Genomic DNA, 18407 nt, shown 5'->3' with positions numbered 1-18407 from the left:
GGGGATGTTGAGCCATGGGTTTGGGTTTTGGTGGTGTGGTGGAAAAAAATTAAAACAACAAAAATACAATTCTATTGTTATATTATTTTTCAATCCAACTATCTACAACAGAAACACAATTATGTTTTACAAGCAAATACTGAAATTGTGTTTCCATGGAAAGAACATTTTTCAAAATTAATAAAAAAATTTACCAGGTGGGTAGTGTTAATAGTAGCTCCCCACTCACTAATTTTAGAAACTAATTTTCAATGTAGAAAAAACTTTTGAAAACTAATATTTCTAAAAATATGTTCAAGGAAATTAATTTTCAGAAAAAATAATTTTATCCAAAAAAAGAATAAAATAGTGTGTGTGTGTGGGGGGTAGTCATTTTGGCCCATATTAACATATGCAAAAGCCCATATCATTTTGGCACATGTTCTTTCATAGTCTTCAGCCATAAACAATTAAGGAAGCAGATGTATTTCTTCTCTTCTTTCTTTTTCACGAAAATAAGTTATTTAACTTAATTTCCTTGGTAGGCAGTATACACTATAGAGTGAGTTGGATTGAGTAAAAAATAGTCAGACAATCAAACTGACCTAAGCCAATAACCTTTCAGTCTAAAGGAGTTTAGACTTTAGAGTAATGTAATGTAAACATTCAACGCAAAACATAATCCATGTAAGTTGGGTAACTTAAATGATATCCACATATCAATTATCTACATTCTTTTTTTTACCTCCAAGCTAACTATTGTTTGATAGTTCCATATTTAATAATCCCCACCCACAAATGCGCAAATGGTATACCTAAAACCTAAATATTATCCCTTTCTGGTCAAAGCATTTCTTTTATCATTATAAAGCACCTTCAAGTAGAATTATAGAGCTAGGTCAAGATGTGTATGACTCATTGATGGTGATTGGAGGCAAAATACAATTAATAAATTTCATTTTAACTTGTTTTCTACTTTCCTTTATATTACTGCCGATGCCTAAGGTGGACCACTGTGACAAGTGGTTCACCATGTATCATTATTGTACCATTTATTGATGACCTTTGGATAATCTTTAGTGCATAATCTTACCCTACACCCACCTCCACCAAATTATTTCTTTTGTGTCCCTCCCCCTCTCTCATCCGTTCCCTTCTATCGCAAACCAAAATCACCACCGCTCATCACTGCCGGAGGCGATTTTCCAGTGACAGTGAATCCCTTCTCTTTCTTCTTCTCCTTCCTTCACACTACAAAACTTTAGAGATGTCATTATTAACTCGCATGTCACGTGCCACCGAAGACGACGGTTAATGCAATGGAAAAGGTGATGGGTAAAAAATTAAGGAATAGTGAAAAGGAAAACACACTGTGGGTAAAATATTAAATGATTACATATTAACAACTATGAGTTTTTTTTACCAAAAAAAATCTCTCTCCCTCGAGAGTATGTGTGCAAAAGAGCTAATTTTGTTCGTACAACAAAAAAACAGAGGATAGAAGTAGATATAAATTAATTAATTTTAACCATATATATAACAAAATAATTTCTTTTACTTTCAAACACACTCTCTCTCTCTCTCTCTCTCTCTCTATTTCTTTGGTACAACTCTTAGAGCCACACTTTACAACTTTGCATATTCACGTTATGTCTTTTTTGTACTTTAATATATATTTTCTTTTTAACAGAACAATTGATTATAACTTCAAACACAGCTAATTTTCACTTGCAACACAATTGTGATAGCAAAATTGTACAAATGGCATTACTATTCTTTGTTGACTTTGGATTTGATAAAAAGAAGTGTTAACAATGTTTTGCTCTGTTTGCAACTTCTATTCTCAATTGTAATTATTTTCATTTATATGGATATGAAGGATAAGAGCTGATAGTGTGATAGAGAAGTTATCTGATTTTCCATTATCTGGTCAATGCAGATCCTCACGCACAGTTTGATCCTCATGTGCAAAATGTGTCTTTTCGTGTGTCAGATTGGTCAATATGACAGCCACTTAGAGACATTTTAATATTACTTTTCAAATAGGATCATAATAGTGCTCAAGAAGTAGTACTAACTTGTGATGACAAATCATGTTGATTTTTATATTTGTCTAACTCACCACACTATATATGTTGCTTTGTTAGCTACTAGATACTTTTTTCCTTAGGATGAGTCGTACCTTGGTTTGGAAAAATCATTTCTAATTAATTAAATTGGTGGCATGTACTTATAGACCTGTTTAACAAACCCAAATACCTTTGTGGGTTAGGATTTGATAAATTAATGTTAATAGAATTATTATTGAACTGTTAAATGTGATTGAAATGTATTTAAAATAAAAAATGAAAAATTGAAATTTGAATTTTGTGAGAACTAAAATCAGCTGTGCATGAGTGTCTTTAGGTTCTATGCCAAGAAATCCAACCTAACTCTCATGTCTATATATATTACTGCCACTGTCTTAGATAAGTCACCCGATAGAATTCTTATTACTCAATCGTCCAAGTATCTTTAAAGGTATCTATCCATTTTTTCATAACATCTCAGCTATGTCGGAGATCCAAACTCAAGAAAACTCAAATGATTTATCAAAGTACATCAAAATCAACCTCCTCAAAAGTGATCATTCTCAAATATTTTATTAATTAAAGCTAGAGGTGAGAACAGGTTATCAAACATTTGAATTTTTGAGGAAAAGTTGATCTAATTAAAGTGTAAAGTAATCTTGGCTTTCGACTACGGAAAACTCCGAATGAGGAAACATGTCTTTCTCTGAGTGTGGTAGGAATCTAATTTCATTTAAAATTTCTACTTTCAGAATATAAAATCTGTTATCTATAACCTGTGCAGGGTTGTAACTAAATTAAATGGATGAATTACTCCTGATACTTCAATTTAATCATATTTTTCTATAAAATCTATTTTTTTTAAATGGATGAAGCACTCCTGGTACTTTAATTTAATAAAGTATTTAAATTTTAAATTAAATTATCAACACAAATTTTACTAAAAAAATATACATATAGAAGAAAAGGACTAAAAATTACTTCACAAATAAAGTATAAAAAAACTTCGTATCCCATTGCCCAGAGGCTCTTCGCTATGCGAAGGTATGGGGGAGGGATGTTGTACGCAACAAAAATGAAGGACTATGTAAAATTTTAAATACTCGTTTTAGTGAAGAAAATAAAAGCAAAACTGCTACAAGAGTAGAAAATTTTGTTTTTAAACATCATGTAGGCAATATTTCTTCTTCTGTTTTGATGTCTTAATTGAATTTCTATAACTTTTGGGAGCCTCATCACCCCCTTGTCATCAACAAAACTCGAGCATTGCATTCGGACACCTTTTTCTATTAGAGTTGTGTATGAACTTGAAAAGTTTTGGGCATGTTCCACCATATTGGGTAATTAACTCGCTTCAGAAAGGTTTTAATTATTATGACTGAAACACAACACAATTGGAATAAGAGATGTGGGGTGGCACACATGTAGAGTAAATCATAAAGGTTATCAAGGTTAAAAGTGGATCACATGTTTCATAAATCTCACTAAATTTAAGAAAATGTGTTGTTAAATATTTCTTTTATATATATTGATTCTTGCCACTTTTATACCATACCTTTTTTGTCCATTATTATTCAACCTGAGACTTCTTTCACACTCTTTCGTGCTTGTATCGCGTTCATGTTGATCCCCACTAGCTTCCTTCTTCCCCCAGCATGCAACCCTTTTCTGCTTGGCCATTAACTAATAAGAATTTTTAATTCATTTGACCTAATAAGTAATAAGAAATTTTAATTAATTTGACTCCACTTCCTGTGTGGATAAATTTATCTCAATCCTATCTCGTTAGAAATTAAGTTCACAGACCTGATCACTGAATAAAGTTGTTAAATAAAATCTTAATTTTTTTTTGAAAAATTATGAAGAGAATATAGAGGTCAAAGCCTATACACAAGGTTTTAGATATTCGCATTATGGCATCGTGATGTTGGTTAATATCATAGTAAATTACAATCAATGTAATTCCAATTATGATTTTGAATAATTAAAAAACTTTAATGTTGTGGCCTAAATAACGGTCATAGATAATTTCTTATAACCTTGCACCACTAAAGCAAACCAACTCTGACCCTTGACAAAGTACTGTAACACTCATGTTAATTAGTGTCTAGTTGGCATGCGAAGACGTGTCACCTTTTGGATCAAGTTAAATGGCCAGATAGCAATTTCGGATGTTGCATTTTTCTCAAAACATTAAAAAAAGCCAATGAGCTTAACACTGATTGCATTTTTGTGCAATAATAATAGTCCCTCTTAGTGGTGCTGAATCGATCAAGATATAAAATAATATTAAAAAATTGAAATTACTGTTGGAATAGGTGGATATCTATTGGCCAATAAATGCTTAAGTTGAAAGTTATGTGTGGCAAATTCTTTGTTGCCCTTTTATGGTAGGTTTGGCTAATGTGTTTGATATAACTCATTTCATTACTATACACCTAAAAGACATATAACTTGCCCACTTACCTGAGGATTGAGGTAAGAATCAATACCGTCACCTAAGATTGTTCTAAATGTCTCAAATTAGATAAAACTTACCAAACTAGCTTTGCTTTCACATCTGTCATTTTCGTCGTTATTCCGTGACAATCGAATTGAGGAACTATACTTTAAATTCAAAAAGCCAAATAGAAGGGCAAAAGGAAGAAAATTAATTAGAAAAGAATATAATAAAAGATGATATGCATGATATCCTATTATTCAACTTAATAAAGTTGGAATCCAAGTCATTCTTCAACAACCAACTTGATATTATTTCTTCCAATATGCCTCTCATCAGCACTTAGGTTTTTCTCCAAGTTCAAGAGTCATAACGCACAAGGTTCGCCACAAAAACCCTACACCTTTCTACTTTGTGATGATGAGATTCTCGAAAGCGCACATCTATAGCTTTTTTTTAAATTTTTTTCCCCTTTGTTATATATATATATATATATATATATATATATATATATAGAGAGAGAGAGAGAGAGAGAGAGAGAGAGAGAGAGAGAGAGAGAGAGAGAGAGAGAGAGAGAGAGAGAGAGAGAAGCGACCATTTTGGAATATATACCACAATGCATTTGCCCTTCCGTGATATGATCACAGACCAACAAGAATATGGTCATTGGTCAATATATATAGAAAGATAAAATTAAGATATATATTGCATGCACTGTGATCTTGTGTAGTCTTTTCAATAAGACTTCACAGAATAAAACTTCGCGAACATTGCTAAATTTCATTAAAATTATTACAGAGTTCTTTTTGGCTGTAATGGATAGAGTTGATGTTATTCACTTTCCTAAGATAGGGAGTATCATAAAACCAATTAAAGAAAAAGGATTTTGAAGGTAGAGAATAGATCAAATCCAGTTCATGCTCAATATTATCTCTAGAATTAGAAATACAAAGTACCTTACGTAATCCAGGGACAACATAACTGGGTTTAGAACTTTAATTTTAACTTGCTATCGTAAAATTATTTTTTTAAAGATTTATATAGGCTGTGATATTTTTTTTGAAAGTTAGTAGTTTGTTTTCTAAGTATTATATATGATTTAAATAATTCATATTTAATTAATTAAACAAGTTAGAGCTTGTTGCGAAATATTTAACCATGCTGCAGCAAAATTTGAAGATTGAGTATGTATTTTTATTTTCTTTTATAATTAATTTTAATTAATATATTTAAATTGATCATGAGTAAAACAAACAAACCTCTTCTCACTATGCTGTTGTTGTTGTTACTTTTTTTATATATTTATTTATTAAAATATATATGGAGATACTAAAGATGTGGAAACGGATAAAAGGTCACTTCTAAGAAGCCACATCTGCAACGTTAACTACACTTTGATATTAAATATTGCGAGTGTTATCATGTGAGCAATTGCATCATTGACTTCTACTGTGTAAAGGAATGAATAGAAAAAAAAAACACATTTTGGTACATATGCTATCAACCCTTCTTACATATGGGAATACGTATGCACGCGTAAAAAAAAGCTGAATTTAGACCTAAAAAAAAGAGGTGAAATTAACAGCAATTACATGACAAATGTGTGTAGGTATATCTATTAAAATAAACGAGAAAAGCTAATCTCTAAATTGATAATTGATACAATTTATTTATCAAAATTGACAGAGATTTCATTAATAATCGGGAAAAATACAAATTACTTAACCACACGTACTCTCTCTCTCTCTCTCTCCCCCCCCCCCCAATATACATTTTTTTCTTCATTAAATAGAATCACAACAATCCTGTTTATTTAACATATTAAATTCGAAATATACATGTTATAGCGTTGAAACACCAATCGCCCTATCATCATTATTAAATCTGAAGAAGGTTACAGTGTTAATTCATAACAATAATAAAATAAGTTACCAATAAGTGATTTTCATTTTAAAATCCAACTCATACAGATGACATGATCATTTGGGGATGATCCCTGAATCCTGATGAGCCAACTCCCCTTAGCAAACGTATATATAACATACCTTTTTCATGAACAATTTTTTATCAGCAAACATTTACATGAAACTTAGGATTTGAATCTCTTCATAATAAATATGTAGTATATTTTTTAATCAATATATATATATATATATATATATATATATATATATATATATATATATATATATTATTGAAAAGAGTATGTTTGAAATTTTTTTCATATAAGTATACATACCCAACATTTTGTTATATAAAGTTATAGATGAGTATGTAATAATTTGATATGTATGTTTTGAAGAATGAAATGTTCCATTATTTTTAGAATTGAGAAGTGAAATATTGAATGATTATTAATGGGTGATAATTAATAATCATTAATGAGTGATAATAACTATTAAATATATTCTTGATGGTAGAATGTCTATACATAACACAAGTATTTGATCCTTCAGCTCACCTGTTCTAATTTCGTCTCATACATCCTCTACAGAGAGACTACTGAGAGCTTGAAAAAATCAAAACAAGATAGCTCTTTCATAGATATTTTAACATGCACAAGCCATTGGATCATTGAAGGTTTTTCAATATATATTTGTTTTTTATATATTATATCCTCATTCTATTTACCTTTATAATTTATGAAATTTTAATTTACTTTATGCATGAATATATTCTAAAAAAAATTTATTCTATATATATATATATATATATATATATATATATATATATATATATATATATATGAAATCAAATGCATAATATTATGTTTCAATTATGAAATTATATATGAGAATTCTATTTATCATTGTATTATATCTTTGATCTTGAAATGCATAATATGATTTTTTTTCTCATATGATTAAGTTTTATGTCTAAGTGATCTTTATAATTTTGATTAATTATGGATTAGCCACAACATCTATAATTTGATTAAAATTATATATTAAGTTGTTTAAAGATCATATAAGGAATTAGACATAATATTGTGATTAATTGTATTTTATATAATAAATTTTATCCCAAAAGAATTTTTATTATATTTGTATAATTAACTGAGATAAAATGACATTATTTTTCATGGTTTACCCACAAGAATGGCGAGGTATGTATAATTTTTCAATTTTATTATAAAATAAATATTTGCGATAGAAAATTAAATTATTTTCATGTTGTACCCGTAAAACATGAATTTGAGTATGTAATTTGATTATTCTATCATAAGGTTTAATTGTTTCTTATTGAATTAAAAAATTAGTCCACATGCAATTTTTATGTCACAAGATTCAATTTGCTAGTATATTTACATTAGTAAAAGACACAATTAAGATTAATATGCCTCAAATTTTGACATAAGCCTTTGGGTTTTACAGCTTCTCAAACTGTTAGTTTTTCTAATATTCAATGTGATGTTCCCAAATTCAAAGGAGATAACTATAAGATATGGAAAGAGAGAATTCTTCTGCAATTGGGGTGGATGGACATAGACTATGCTATAAGGAAAGACAAATCACCTGCAATCACGGATGAAAGTAGCCCAACTGATGTTGCGCTATATGAGCGGTGGGAGCCAATGGCTCAGCGTGATGTTCATTAAGAGCAAAATCTCGACTGGGATACATGGTTCTGTCGACCAACATGAAAAGGTCCGAGACTTGTTAAAGGTCATTGATGATCAGTTCATCACTTCAGATAAGGCTTTAAAAGGCACCCTGATCATGAAGTTCTCCTTTCTTCGGTTCACCAATGTGAAAGGTGTGCATAAGTACATAATGCAAATGTGAGATTATTCAGCTTAACTTAAGAAACTAGAGGTTGATATGCTTGAGTCATTCCTGATGCACTTCATTTTGAACACCATTTTGTAGGAATATAGGCTGTTTAAGATTTCCTACAACACACATAAGGACAAATGGTCTATCAATAAATTAATGACCATGTGTGTTCAACAAGAAGAAATGCTTGTAATGAAGATGGGTGAGAGTGCATTGCTGACAACTGCTTGTGGGAAGAACAAAGTAGCTAAGTCTCAAGCTAATAAAAAAGGTAATCGTAAAATACCACCTTAAGCTGATACTAAAAAGGTGACAAAGTATTTCTTTTGCAAGAAGAAGGGACACATGAAGAAGAATTGCCCCAGATTCCAGAAATGACTTGAGAAGAAAGGTAAATCAATCTCATTATGGAATCAAGAAATGCCAAGTTTCTTGAAAATGACTTGATCAGTGGGAGTGATCAATTGAGGGACTTAGGTTTTGAAATTGATTATATAAAGTCTCAACCTTCCACATTAAGTGAAAGATTGATTGTAATTCATGCCCCTCAAGTTCAAAGGGATGATGAACAACACATGATTGACATTCCAAAACCTGTTGCTGATAATCCAGTAGATCAAGTTGATAATCAAATTCCTAAAAATGATGAACAACCAGCTAAACAACATGATCCCCAAGAAAATATTGATGCAACATTAAAGAGTCTACTAGAGTAAGAAAATCAGCTATTCCTAGTTATTATATTGTATATTTACAAGAATCTGACTATAATATTGAAGCTGAAAATGATCCCGAAACTTTTGATCAAACCATGAGTTGTAAAGAGTCAAATTTATGGTATAATACCATGAAGGATGAGAAGAATTCCATGCAGAGTAATGGAGTTTGGAACCTTGTAGAGTTTTCTAATGGGGCAAAGGCCATTGGTTGTAAATGAGTTTTTAAGACCAAAAGGAATTCATTAGGTAACATTGAGAGATACAAGACAAGACTCACTGCTAAGGAATTTACTAAAAAAAAAGGAATCGACTACACATAGAATTTTTTCCTGTATCTAAAAAAGATTCTCTTCGTATTATCTTGGCATTAGTTGCTCATTTTGACCTTGAGTTGCAACAATTGGATGTGAAAACAACTTTTCTTAATGGTGATTTAGAGGAGGATGTTTATATGAAACAACCTAAAAGCTTCTCCTCTAGTAGTGGTGAATATTTGGTTTGCAAGCTTAATAAATCTATATATTGTTTAAAACAAGTCTCCCATCAGTGGTATCTTAAGTTTCATGGGATAATTTCTTCATATGGTTTTGATGAAAACCCCATGGATCAATGCATATACCACAAGGTTAGTGGGAGTAAAATATGTTTTCTTGTTTTATATGTAGATGATATTTTACTTGCAGCCAACGGTCGAGGTTTGCTACATGAGGTGAAACAATTTCTCTCTAAGAATTTTGACATGAAAGATATGGGTGATGCATCTTATGTCATCGACATTAAGATTCATAAAAATAGACCTCGAGGTATTTTAGGTCTATCATAAGAAACCTATATTAACAAAATTTTAGAGAGATTTTAGATGAAAGATTGTTCGCCAAGTGTTGCTCCCATTGTGAAGGGTGATAAGTTTAATTTGAACCAATGCCCAAAGAATGACTTTGAGAGAGAACAAATGAAAAATATTCCTTATGCTTCAGTTGTTGGAAGCCTCATGTATGTCCAAGTGTGCATAATGCCTTGCATTGCTTTTGTAGTTGGAATGTTAGGAAGATATCAGAGTAATCCAGGTATTGACCATTGGAAAGTTGCTAAGAAAGTGATGAAGTACCTTTAGGGGACCAAAGATTACATGCTTATGTATAGGCAGACAGACAATCTAGATGTGATTGATTATTCAGGCTCAGACTTTGCTGGCTGTGCTGACTCTCACAAATCAACATTTGGATGCATTTTCATGATGACTGATGGAGCTATTTCGTGGAGGAGTGTTAAGACGACTTTGACTGCTACTTCTACCATGGAAGCTAAGTTTGTCTCTTGTTTTGAGGCTACATCCATGGTGTATGGCTTAAGAGTTTCATTTCTGGGCTGAAGATAGTTGATACTATTCCAAGGCCTTTGAGAATTTTCTACGATAACTCAACTGTTGTCTTTATGGCTAAGAAATACAAAAGTGGAAGTCGAAGTAAACACATTGACATTAAGTACTTAGCCATAAGAGAAAGAGTAAAAGACAAGAAAGTGATCATTGAGTATATAAGCACTGAGTTGATGATTGCTGGTCCTTTAACTAAGGGCATGCCATCGTTTAAATTTAAGGATCATGTAGAAAGAATGAGACTTGGTTCCACTTTATGATTGCATACATACAGGTTAGAGTTAAAACTTTTATATTGTCATATTTTCTCATATTCAGGTGCATATTGATTTATTTGAGAAAAAATATGTTTTGGATCAAGAATAAACATTGGGTTTATTCATTAAGTTTTATTACCACTTTGAGTATATTGCTTGGGAAATTGAACATATTGTAATACATGGATGATATTACTCGTTATAAGAGGAACTGTCACTATGATTTGTATATTCATTTCTTAAGAAGATTGAGCATTCACATATTTTAATCATTGAGTCAAAACGTTTGGACCAAGTAAGAAAATGTAATAATTTAGTTTGTACGTTTTGGAAAATGAAATGTTCCATCAGTTTTGGAATTGAGAAACCAAATATTGAATGACTACTAATGGGTGATAATGACCAATAATGAGTAATAATGACTACTAAATGCATTCTTGATGATAGAATGTCAATATATAACACATGTATTTGGTCTCCGAGTTCACCTCTTCTAATTTCTTCTGATACACCATCTATAGAGAGAGTGAGAATGTGACAGAACCAAAGCAAGACAATTCTTTCATGACAATGGTTGGAAGTATATTTTGATTTTTGTTTTTCTGTATTTTATTAATGACATATGTTTCATTTTGTAATTTGTAACATTACATACTAAATTTTTTAGTCTAACATAGTATTAGTACATAACACACTTACAATGCATACTCTGTCAATTTTGATAAATAAATGTGATATAAATTATTTTCACAAAAAAACATATGATTTGATCTTTATGAACATTTTTTTCTTAACGCTTATTAAAAATATTGTTAGAAACTTTTGGTAACATTTAAAAAATATTATCATATATGAATATATGCAACAAAAATATTTTTGCGATATTTTATCAAATGTTATACATAATCTATATTATTAAAAGTTTTAACAACAAAGACTATACATAACATTTGATCAAATATCGTAAAAATATATTAATAATATTTATTTATATTTTACAATATTTTCTAAATGTTGTAAAAAAAATTTAGTAATATTTTTAATAAATATTAGATAAAAAAATATTACTAAAGATTGCACGTGTTTGCGGTGAACAACTAATACTACTAATTAGTAATTACAGCATTTCTTATACAAGGAAGAACTAGAACTAATTACGGTCAAATTCCAACCAATTACAAATAGATTCTCCTTTGCTCATGTCGATCATGCTTGTCCATTCTTATTTGCTATTCTTACATCATGGAATCATTTTGGAAAGCAATAAAAGTAAATATATTTTGGAAACCATTTGATGGATTGATTACGGAATAAAAATAAGAATAAAACTAAGAAGGAAAGATGAATTATGCTATCGGATACAAATACTATAATCTAATTAATGAGGTATATGATTTTGAAATTTTCTCCACGAAGCTCCTTTGTTCCTTTTATTCTCTTGGTCATGTGGCAATTTTTTGGTTCCAATATTTTGATATATGTTTTTCAATTTGGCTGTTTGAAAAAAACCACTTGATATATGTAATAACAAAAGTATACGTCCTTCCTAAAAAAAGTATATATCCATTGGTTATTAAATTTTCTTTTGCTGAAACTGTTCTACTGTATTTGTACCAAAGAAAAAGCGAAACCTATTAATTCCAATATATGACATACTATCGAATCTATTTGGATGGATAAGAACAAACAATCATATCATTTTTTTTTTACGATCAATCATATCATTTAATATATATGATATGAAATATAATTGTTTTACTTCTAAACTTTATTTTAAGACAGAAGTGACACTTTTTTTATTAATAACCGATGAAAAATTAGAAGGAAAGACTGAAATATACATTTTAAAAAATACAACAAATATTCTGATATCTATACGTTTTTAAAGTTTAAAGGCCAACCAACACACATATCACATATGACAAATTTGACTTTTCCATTTTTTTATTTGAACAGTAATTCAATCTAAAGTGTAACTATAATAATACTGTATATCTATCAAACCGAACGAATTGGAGTGTTAATAAACCTGATCTCTTTAAGTAAGATATCAGGTTTAAGTCTTCTGAATGAAAATAAATATAATTAAAATAAGAGATTTTATTAAAAAAAAATCAATTAAGTTTTTCGATACGAAAGATTAGTCATTAATAAAATTATATAGATACTTCATAATAATATCATGAGTATCAAATAAAAATAAATTTATTCATGTATGAACATGATATTCATGTTCAACCACCCATATTATCACAATTGGTTGTTCCACTCACTCTTGTTCCATACATGAATATGATCTCGAAGCTACCTAAAATCCATGAAAAACGTCACATAGCATCTTGAGGCAAAAAGGAGAAGAGAGATAAAGATGTGTTGCCAGGTAGGGTGCTCTCATCCTATCTACTTTTTTTCCCCAAAATTTTCTACCCATCATGAGGCATAGTGGAACCAAGTAATTAGTATCCTCCTTTATCACTCATTATAAATAGATATGTAACTCTCTTTGTCCTCCAACCAATTTTCCAATCAAAAGTGGAAAATCTCTCAGTCTCTTATAGTGATGAGTTTCCATAATATTATGGATAACATTGTATTAAAGATGACTAGTTTATACACCTTGGTTCTCCTACTTTTTCTTTTTCTATCTTATAGACCTGCTCTTTCATTTTCTTCTAGACATAGGCAATATTGGGGTGGTGGTGGGAGGATATTGAGCTCTGGTGAGCATAATGGTGATCTTGTGACTAATTTGCCTGGTCAGCCTAGGGTGAATTTCCAGCACTATGCTGGATATGTCACAGTCAATGAAACCAATGGAAGAGCACTCTTTTACTGGTTCTATGAGGCTATCACCCAGCCAAAAGAGAAACCATTGGTGCTTTGGCTTAATGGAGGTAAAAAAGCAGATACTAATTAATGTGTCTTTGCTTTAATTTGATGTGAGGAATTTTAACATTCGAACTTTGGAATTGGAGATAATTGTGATAACAAAATTTGAGTGAATAGTGTGCATGGAAACAGATTTATGATGAAACATGTCATAAGATCATTCTATATAACTATATGTCACATCTTTTGTTAGGGTGGCTGTGACATTTCACTTGAGTCATTCGAATGTTTAAGGAGAAAGCCATGTCCTTATCAACAATTATAATAAGTAATTAATAACCTCTAGATTTTCATTTTCTTTTAATTTTTCTTAGGTGGCAGCTAATCATAGAGGGTTTACAACACTTGTGATTTCATTTGCTGTTTGTTAAGTTGTTTATGTTCTCTGCTAAGGTGACAACATGATTTTATGTTACAGGTCCTGGGTGCTCTTCTGTGGGATATGGAGCAACACAGGAGATTGGTCCATTTTTAGTGGACACTGATGGCCAAGGCCTCAAATTTAATAACTTCTCTTGGAACAAAGGTATGATGATGATGACCACTAGTACTATATACACACTTTCTGCCACAAGCTCACTTTTCTTTTCTTGCCATAATGTATAAAATTCTGATGGTGAACCACAACTAGTGCTCCATTATTGGTCCCCACAAAATAATTATTAACTGTGATGTGTTATTCATGTAACAACTCTAACAATAGTTTATATAACACTTTCTGTCTTTTTATGTTACATCATTTATCACATCTTATACGCTTCTTTCTTTAAATTCTCTTTTAGTTTAAAATGTTATATAAATAACATTTCTCTTACTAATTGGTGTGCTATGAAATCATGATATTTGTGATGTTTCAGAAGCCAACATGTTATTCCTGGAATCTCCTGTTGGAGTTGGCTTTTCATACTCAAATACAAGCAGTGACTATGACCAATTGGGAGATGAATTGACAGGTCATTACTTAATCTTAATGTTGCTGCTGCATAATGAGCAGCAACCACTACGCCATTTTCTTTAATGTGGGTTGCATTTTCTATTATTTGAAGCTTATGGAAAGCAGATCTAGCTCTGACAAGTTCAATTGCGCTCCTTCTATTATTTGTGACAGCTAATGATGCTTACTCTTTTCTTCACAATTGGTTTCAAAAGTTTCCATCATATCGAGGGAGGACATTTTACATAGCAGGGGAGAGCTATGCAGGTATTGAAATAATTGAAATTTGAAATACCTTTTTCTTCATAAGTAATTTTTTGTCAATTATTCTAATTAAATTAATCATTAATACAACTATTTATTTTCAGGAAAGTATGTTCCAGAGCTGGCTGAACTCATCCATGATAGGAACAAGGACCCCTCCCTCTATATTGATCTCAAGGGTATTCTGGTATGGTCCTACACAATTTAAAAATCAATACAAAGTGCTTAATTAAAAACATGACATAACGAATCTTTCTTTACTAAGAATATTTCCCATCTAGCCTAGCTAGCATTTCTATATTTTAGTTCAACAATAGGATTTGCAAATAGACCTCTTATCCACATCATGTTCCACTATCAATAGCTGTGATATTTGTAAAGTTAATTCTTTACTTGTCATCACTATAATTTAAAGTTTCCATTGTGATACTTTATGGATTGAACCCTCCTCATTGACCTCTCTTATCATCACCATTTTCACAGTTTTAGCTTTTTATAAGAGTGCAATTCCGAATTGAACATGTCACCTGGAATCACACTTCAATTTATTTTCTTCGAAAAAAAATTCTAATATGACAATCAAGTCGCAAGTCAAATTTTTGGTTTAATCTGGTCTATGGTTAAAACAGATCTAAGCCGGCCAGTACATATTTTTAGAACAAATCTGTTTTGAAAATTAATTTGTAAAAGTGACTCAAACGGATCAATCAACCATATCAAATTAGTAGGATGCAAATAATTAGTTACAAAAATATGAAGGACAAATTAAGTATTATTATTATTATTTAATTATTTTGCAGTTGGGTAACCCTGAAACATCTGATGCTGAGGACTGGATGGGTCTGGTTGATTATGCTTGGAGCCATGCTGTGATATCTGATGAAACTCATCAAACAATCAAAACAAGTTGTGACTTTAACAGTACTGATCCATGGCACAATGAAGATTGTAGCCAAGCTGTGGATGAAGTTCTCAAACAATACAATGAAATTGATATCTACAGTCTCTACACCTCTGTCTGCTTTGCCAGTACAGCAAGTTCTAACGATCAATCCATGCAAACTTCCACGAAGCGTTCATCTAAAATGGTGCGTGAAGAAAAGTTGTTATCCATAGAACATAGATGTGATGTGATGTTGGATAAATAATTTAAATAAGTGTTTTATACAATAAAAGCTAATCAATTTATTTTGATAAGTTTGACTATATATGAAGTTTTTTTTATATAAATTGAAAAGCTAATGAATTAATAAGATAATAAGTTCTTTTTATAATACCTATAAGATATAAGTTTCAAATACTCGTACTTTTAATGTTTATTTATTTGACATAAAAAATACCTATATTGCAATATAATTTATCATTGAGAGGCTGATACATATATATATTTTTATTATTGAGAGTAATTTGAAACCATTTAAACAAAACTTGTTTGATGGCAAATTGATTTGAGAGGATTTGACTGTTCTGTCACACTTACCTATTTAATTTGGTTGACTAGATGCCAAGAATGTTGGGTGGCTATGATCCATGCCTTGATGGCTATGCTAAAGCATTTTATAATAAACCAGATGTTCAGAAGGCTCTTCATGCCAGCGATGGTCACAATCTAAAGAAATGGAGCATTTGCAAGTAACATTTTACCCTTTCATAACTTTAAAAATGCACTAATCCAAAAACATATATTATTTGATTTATAATATTATATTTTCTGTCTTAAGTTATCTTTTGCTAAATAATTTATAATTTAATTATTAATTAAATGCAGCGACAAGATATTCAATGACTGGGCCGATTCAAAGCCATCTGTTATTCCAATTTACAAGAAGCTTATTTCAGCAGGACTTAGAATTTGGGTTTATAGGTAAATATATATATATATATATATACATATATATATATATATATATATATATATATATATATATATATATATATATATATATATATATATATATCAACCTTAATATTCATGGAATAGCTGCTGCATTTTCTTGTAGCTTATTTTCATCATTTAATTGCATGTGTTGTTGAAATGTTTTCAGTGGAGATACAGATGGTAGAGTACCAGTGCTTTCCACAAGGTACAGCTTAAGCTCTCTTGCGTTGCCTATCACTAAATCATGGAGGCCATGGTATCATGACAATGAGGTAATTAATTAAGAGACTATGGAAGCAAATTCGCTTAATACTTTTACAGAAAAATCTAGTTCCTTATGTAAAAGTAGCACGTTATTAAATAGAATCAGACACATGCTTCACCAGAAGGTACCAACTACTTTATTGATAAAAATATTCAGTGGAGGAACAATATCTAACTAGTAATAATTGGTTAAGAAATTTCGAAGAGTGGTTAGTAAGTAATCACTCATTTAGTTAGTTGCCTAATTAATTACGTAATTAGTTATTTTTAATATTCAAACGAAGATAGTTTTGGTAGAACTTTTTTTTGGTATATTTATCGATGTCATTAAAGTTCCTAACCATTATATATATTGAAAGAGGATGGCCTTAGCATCAAGCCTTTTATTTTATTTAGGTTTTAATGTTCTATGATCTCATTGGAACAGGTTAGTGGGTGGTTTGAAGAATATAAAGGGCTTACATTTGCAACGTTTCGAGGAGCTGGGCATGCAGTTCCCTGTTTTAAACCAAGCAACTCACTTGCGTTCTTCTCCTCCTTTCTCAATGGAGAATCACCACCTTCTACAAAATAAGAAATCTGTATAATCATATTGGGTGCTCTTTGTGTGACCCCCATATGAAGATTTTGCTCTTACATTAGCAATAGCTAATAGTCCATGTTGTCAAAATGAGAAGCAACCCTATGCAAATGTAATGAATAAAAGAGTTCTGCTCCCTATTCACCAAAGCAAAATGAGAAGATAGTTTCTATATACCACTTCAAGTACATTAAACAAAATTATAAAAAAAAGTGCATTAAAAAAAATCCAGTAGAAAAATATTTATCTTTGAATGCGATTTTCCTTTTTTTTTTTGGGTTCTTATTTATAAGAAATATACAGTACTAATTTCAAGTGTATTTATTGTTAAACTTTCCTTTTATTCCTAATTAATTATGAGATCTATTAATAATAACAATCATTTTCATGAAATTGAGTGTATTATTGAACTATTAATAAAACAAAATATACTTATTGGTTTAAAAAAATATATTTTGAAAAATATTCCTTTCTTAAACAATTTAATATCATGGATAGTCTTAAAATAAAATTAAAATTTATAATAAATTAATCTATTCAAATATTTTTATTGATCTTGATAAATTAATTATTTTTTATTTATATATAAATTATGGGAAGTATTAAAAATAATGTTTTAGTTATTGACAACTTTTTGTCTACATTACTAAAATTAATAGGCAATATTTTAATTTTTGGCATTGAATGCAGAGAGAGATTTGTTTCTTATATAGGATCAGAGATGCTAATTAATTTTGTGAGCATTATTCCATTGAACGATTATACAATTGTTCCTAAAATTAGTGAAATACTTCACCGTACTATATAAGATACTTATGAATAGCCTAAACCTATTTTACAAAATATATCTCTGATAACAAGAACTATTAATCATCGAAGACAAAAAAGCTATTGATTACTAGATATATGATATATATACAATAATTCTTCAACAATTTATACAACATTATTTTATGTATCTATTTCTTTCTATGATAAC

General features: G+C 30.2%; 1 protein-coding gene across 1 annotated transcript; it reads left to right on the top strand.

Annotated features, from left to right (window-relative positions):
- The first annotated feature begins 13128 nt into the window (after positions 1 to 13128).
- LOC114374554 (serine carboxypeptidase-like 31) lies at positions 13129 to 17602 on the top strand. Its single transcript, XM_028332214.1, has 10 exons — positions 13129 to 13512; positions 13926 to 14033; positions 14365 to 14460; positions 14616 to 14708; positions 14810 to 14892; positions 15506 to 15793; positions 16207 to 16337; positions 16474 to 16569; positions 16751 to 16856; positions 17276 to 17602. Exons 1-10 carry the CDS (start codon positions 13179 to 13181, stop codon positions 17420 to 17422), a joined length of 1482 nt encoding a protein of 493 aa, XP_028188015.1. The 5' UTR covers positions 13129 to 13178; the 3' UTR covers positions 17423 to 17602.
- The last annotated feature ends 805 nt before the right edge of the window (positions 17603 to 18407 follow it).

This window comes from Glycine soja, chromosome 11 (assembly GCF_004193775.1).
Source record: "Glycine soja cultivar W05 chromosome 11, ASM419377v2, whole genome shotgun sequence".
Lineage (NCBI taxonomy): Eukaryota > Viridiplantae > Streptophyta > Magnoliopsida > Fabales > Fabaceae > Glycine > Glycine soja.
The sequence above is the reverse complement of the archived record's forward strand: the minus strand, read 5'-3'. Positions and strand labels throughout refer to the sequence as shown.

Coding starts and splice junctions, on each gene's coding strand:
- LOC114374554 (XM_028332214.1), top strand. CDS start 13,179: ATGAGTTTCCATAATATTATGGATAACATTGTATTAAAGATGACTAGT. Junction 13,513..13,925: donor GGTGCTTTGGCTTAATGGAG/GTAAAAAAGCAG, acceptor TTTATGTTACAG/GTCCTGGGTGCTCTTCTGTG. Junction 16,857..17,275: donor CATGGTATCATGACAATGAG/GTAATTAATTAA, acceptor TCATTGGAACAG/GTTAGTGGGTGGTTTGAAGA.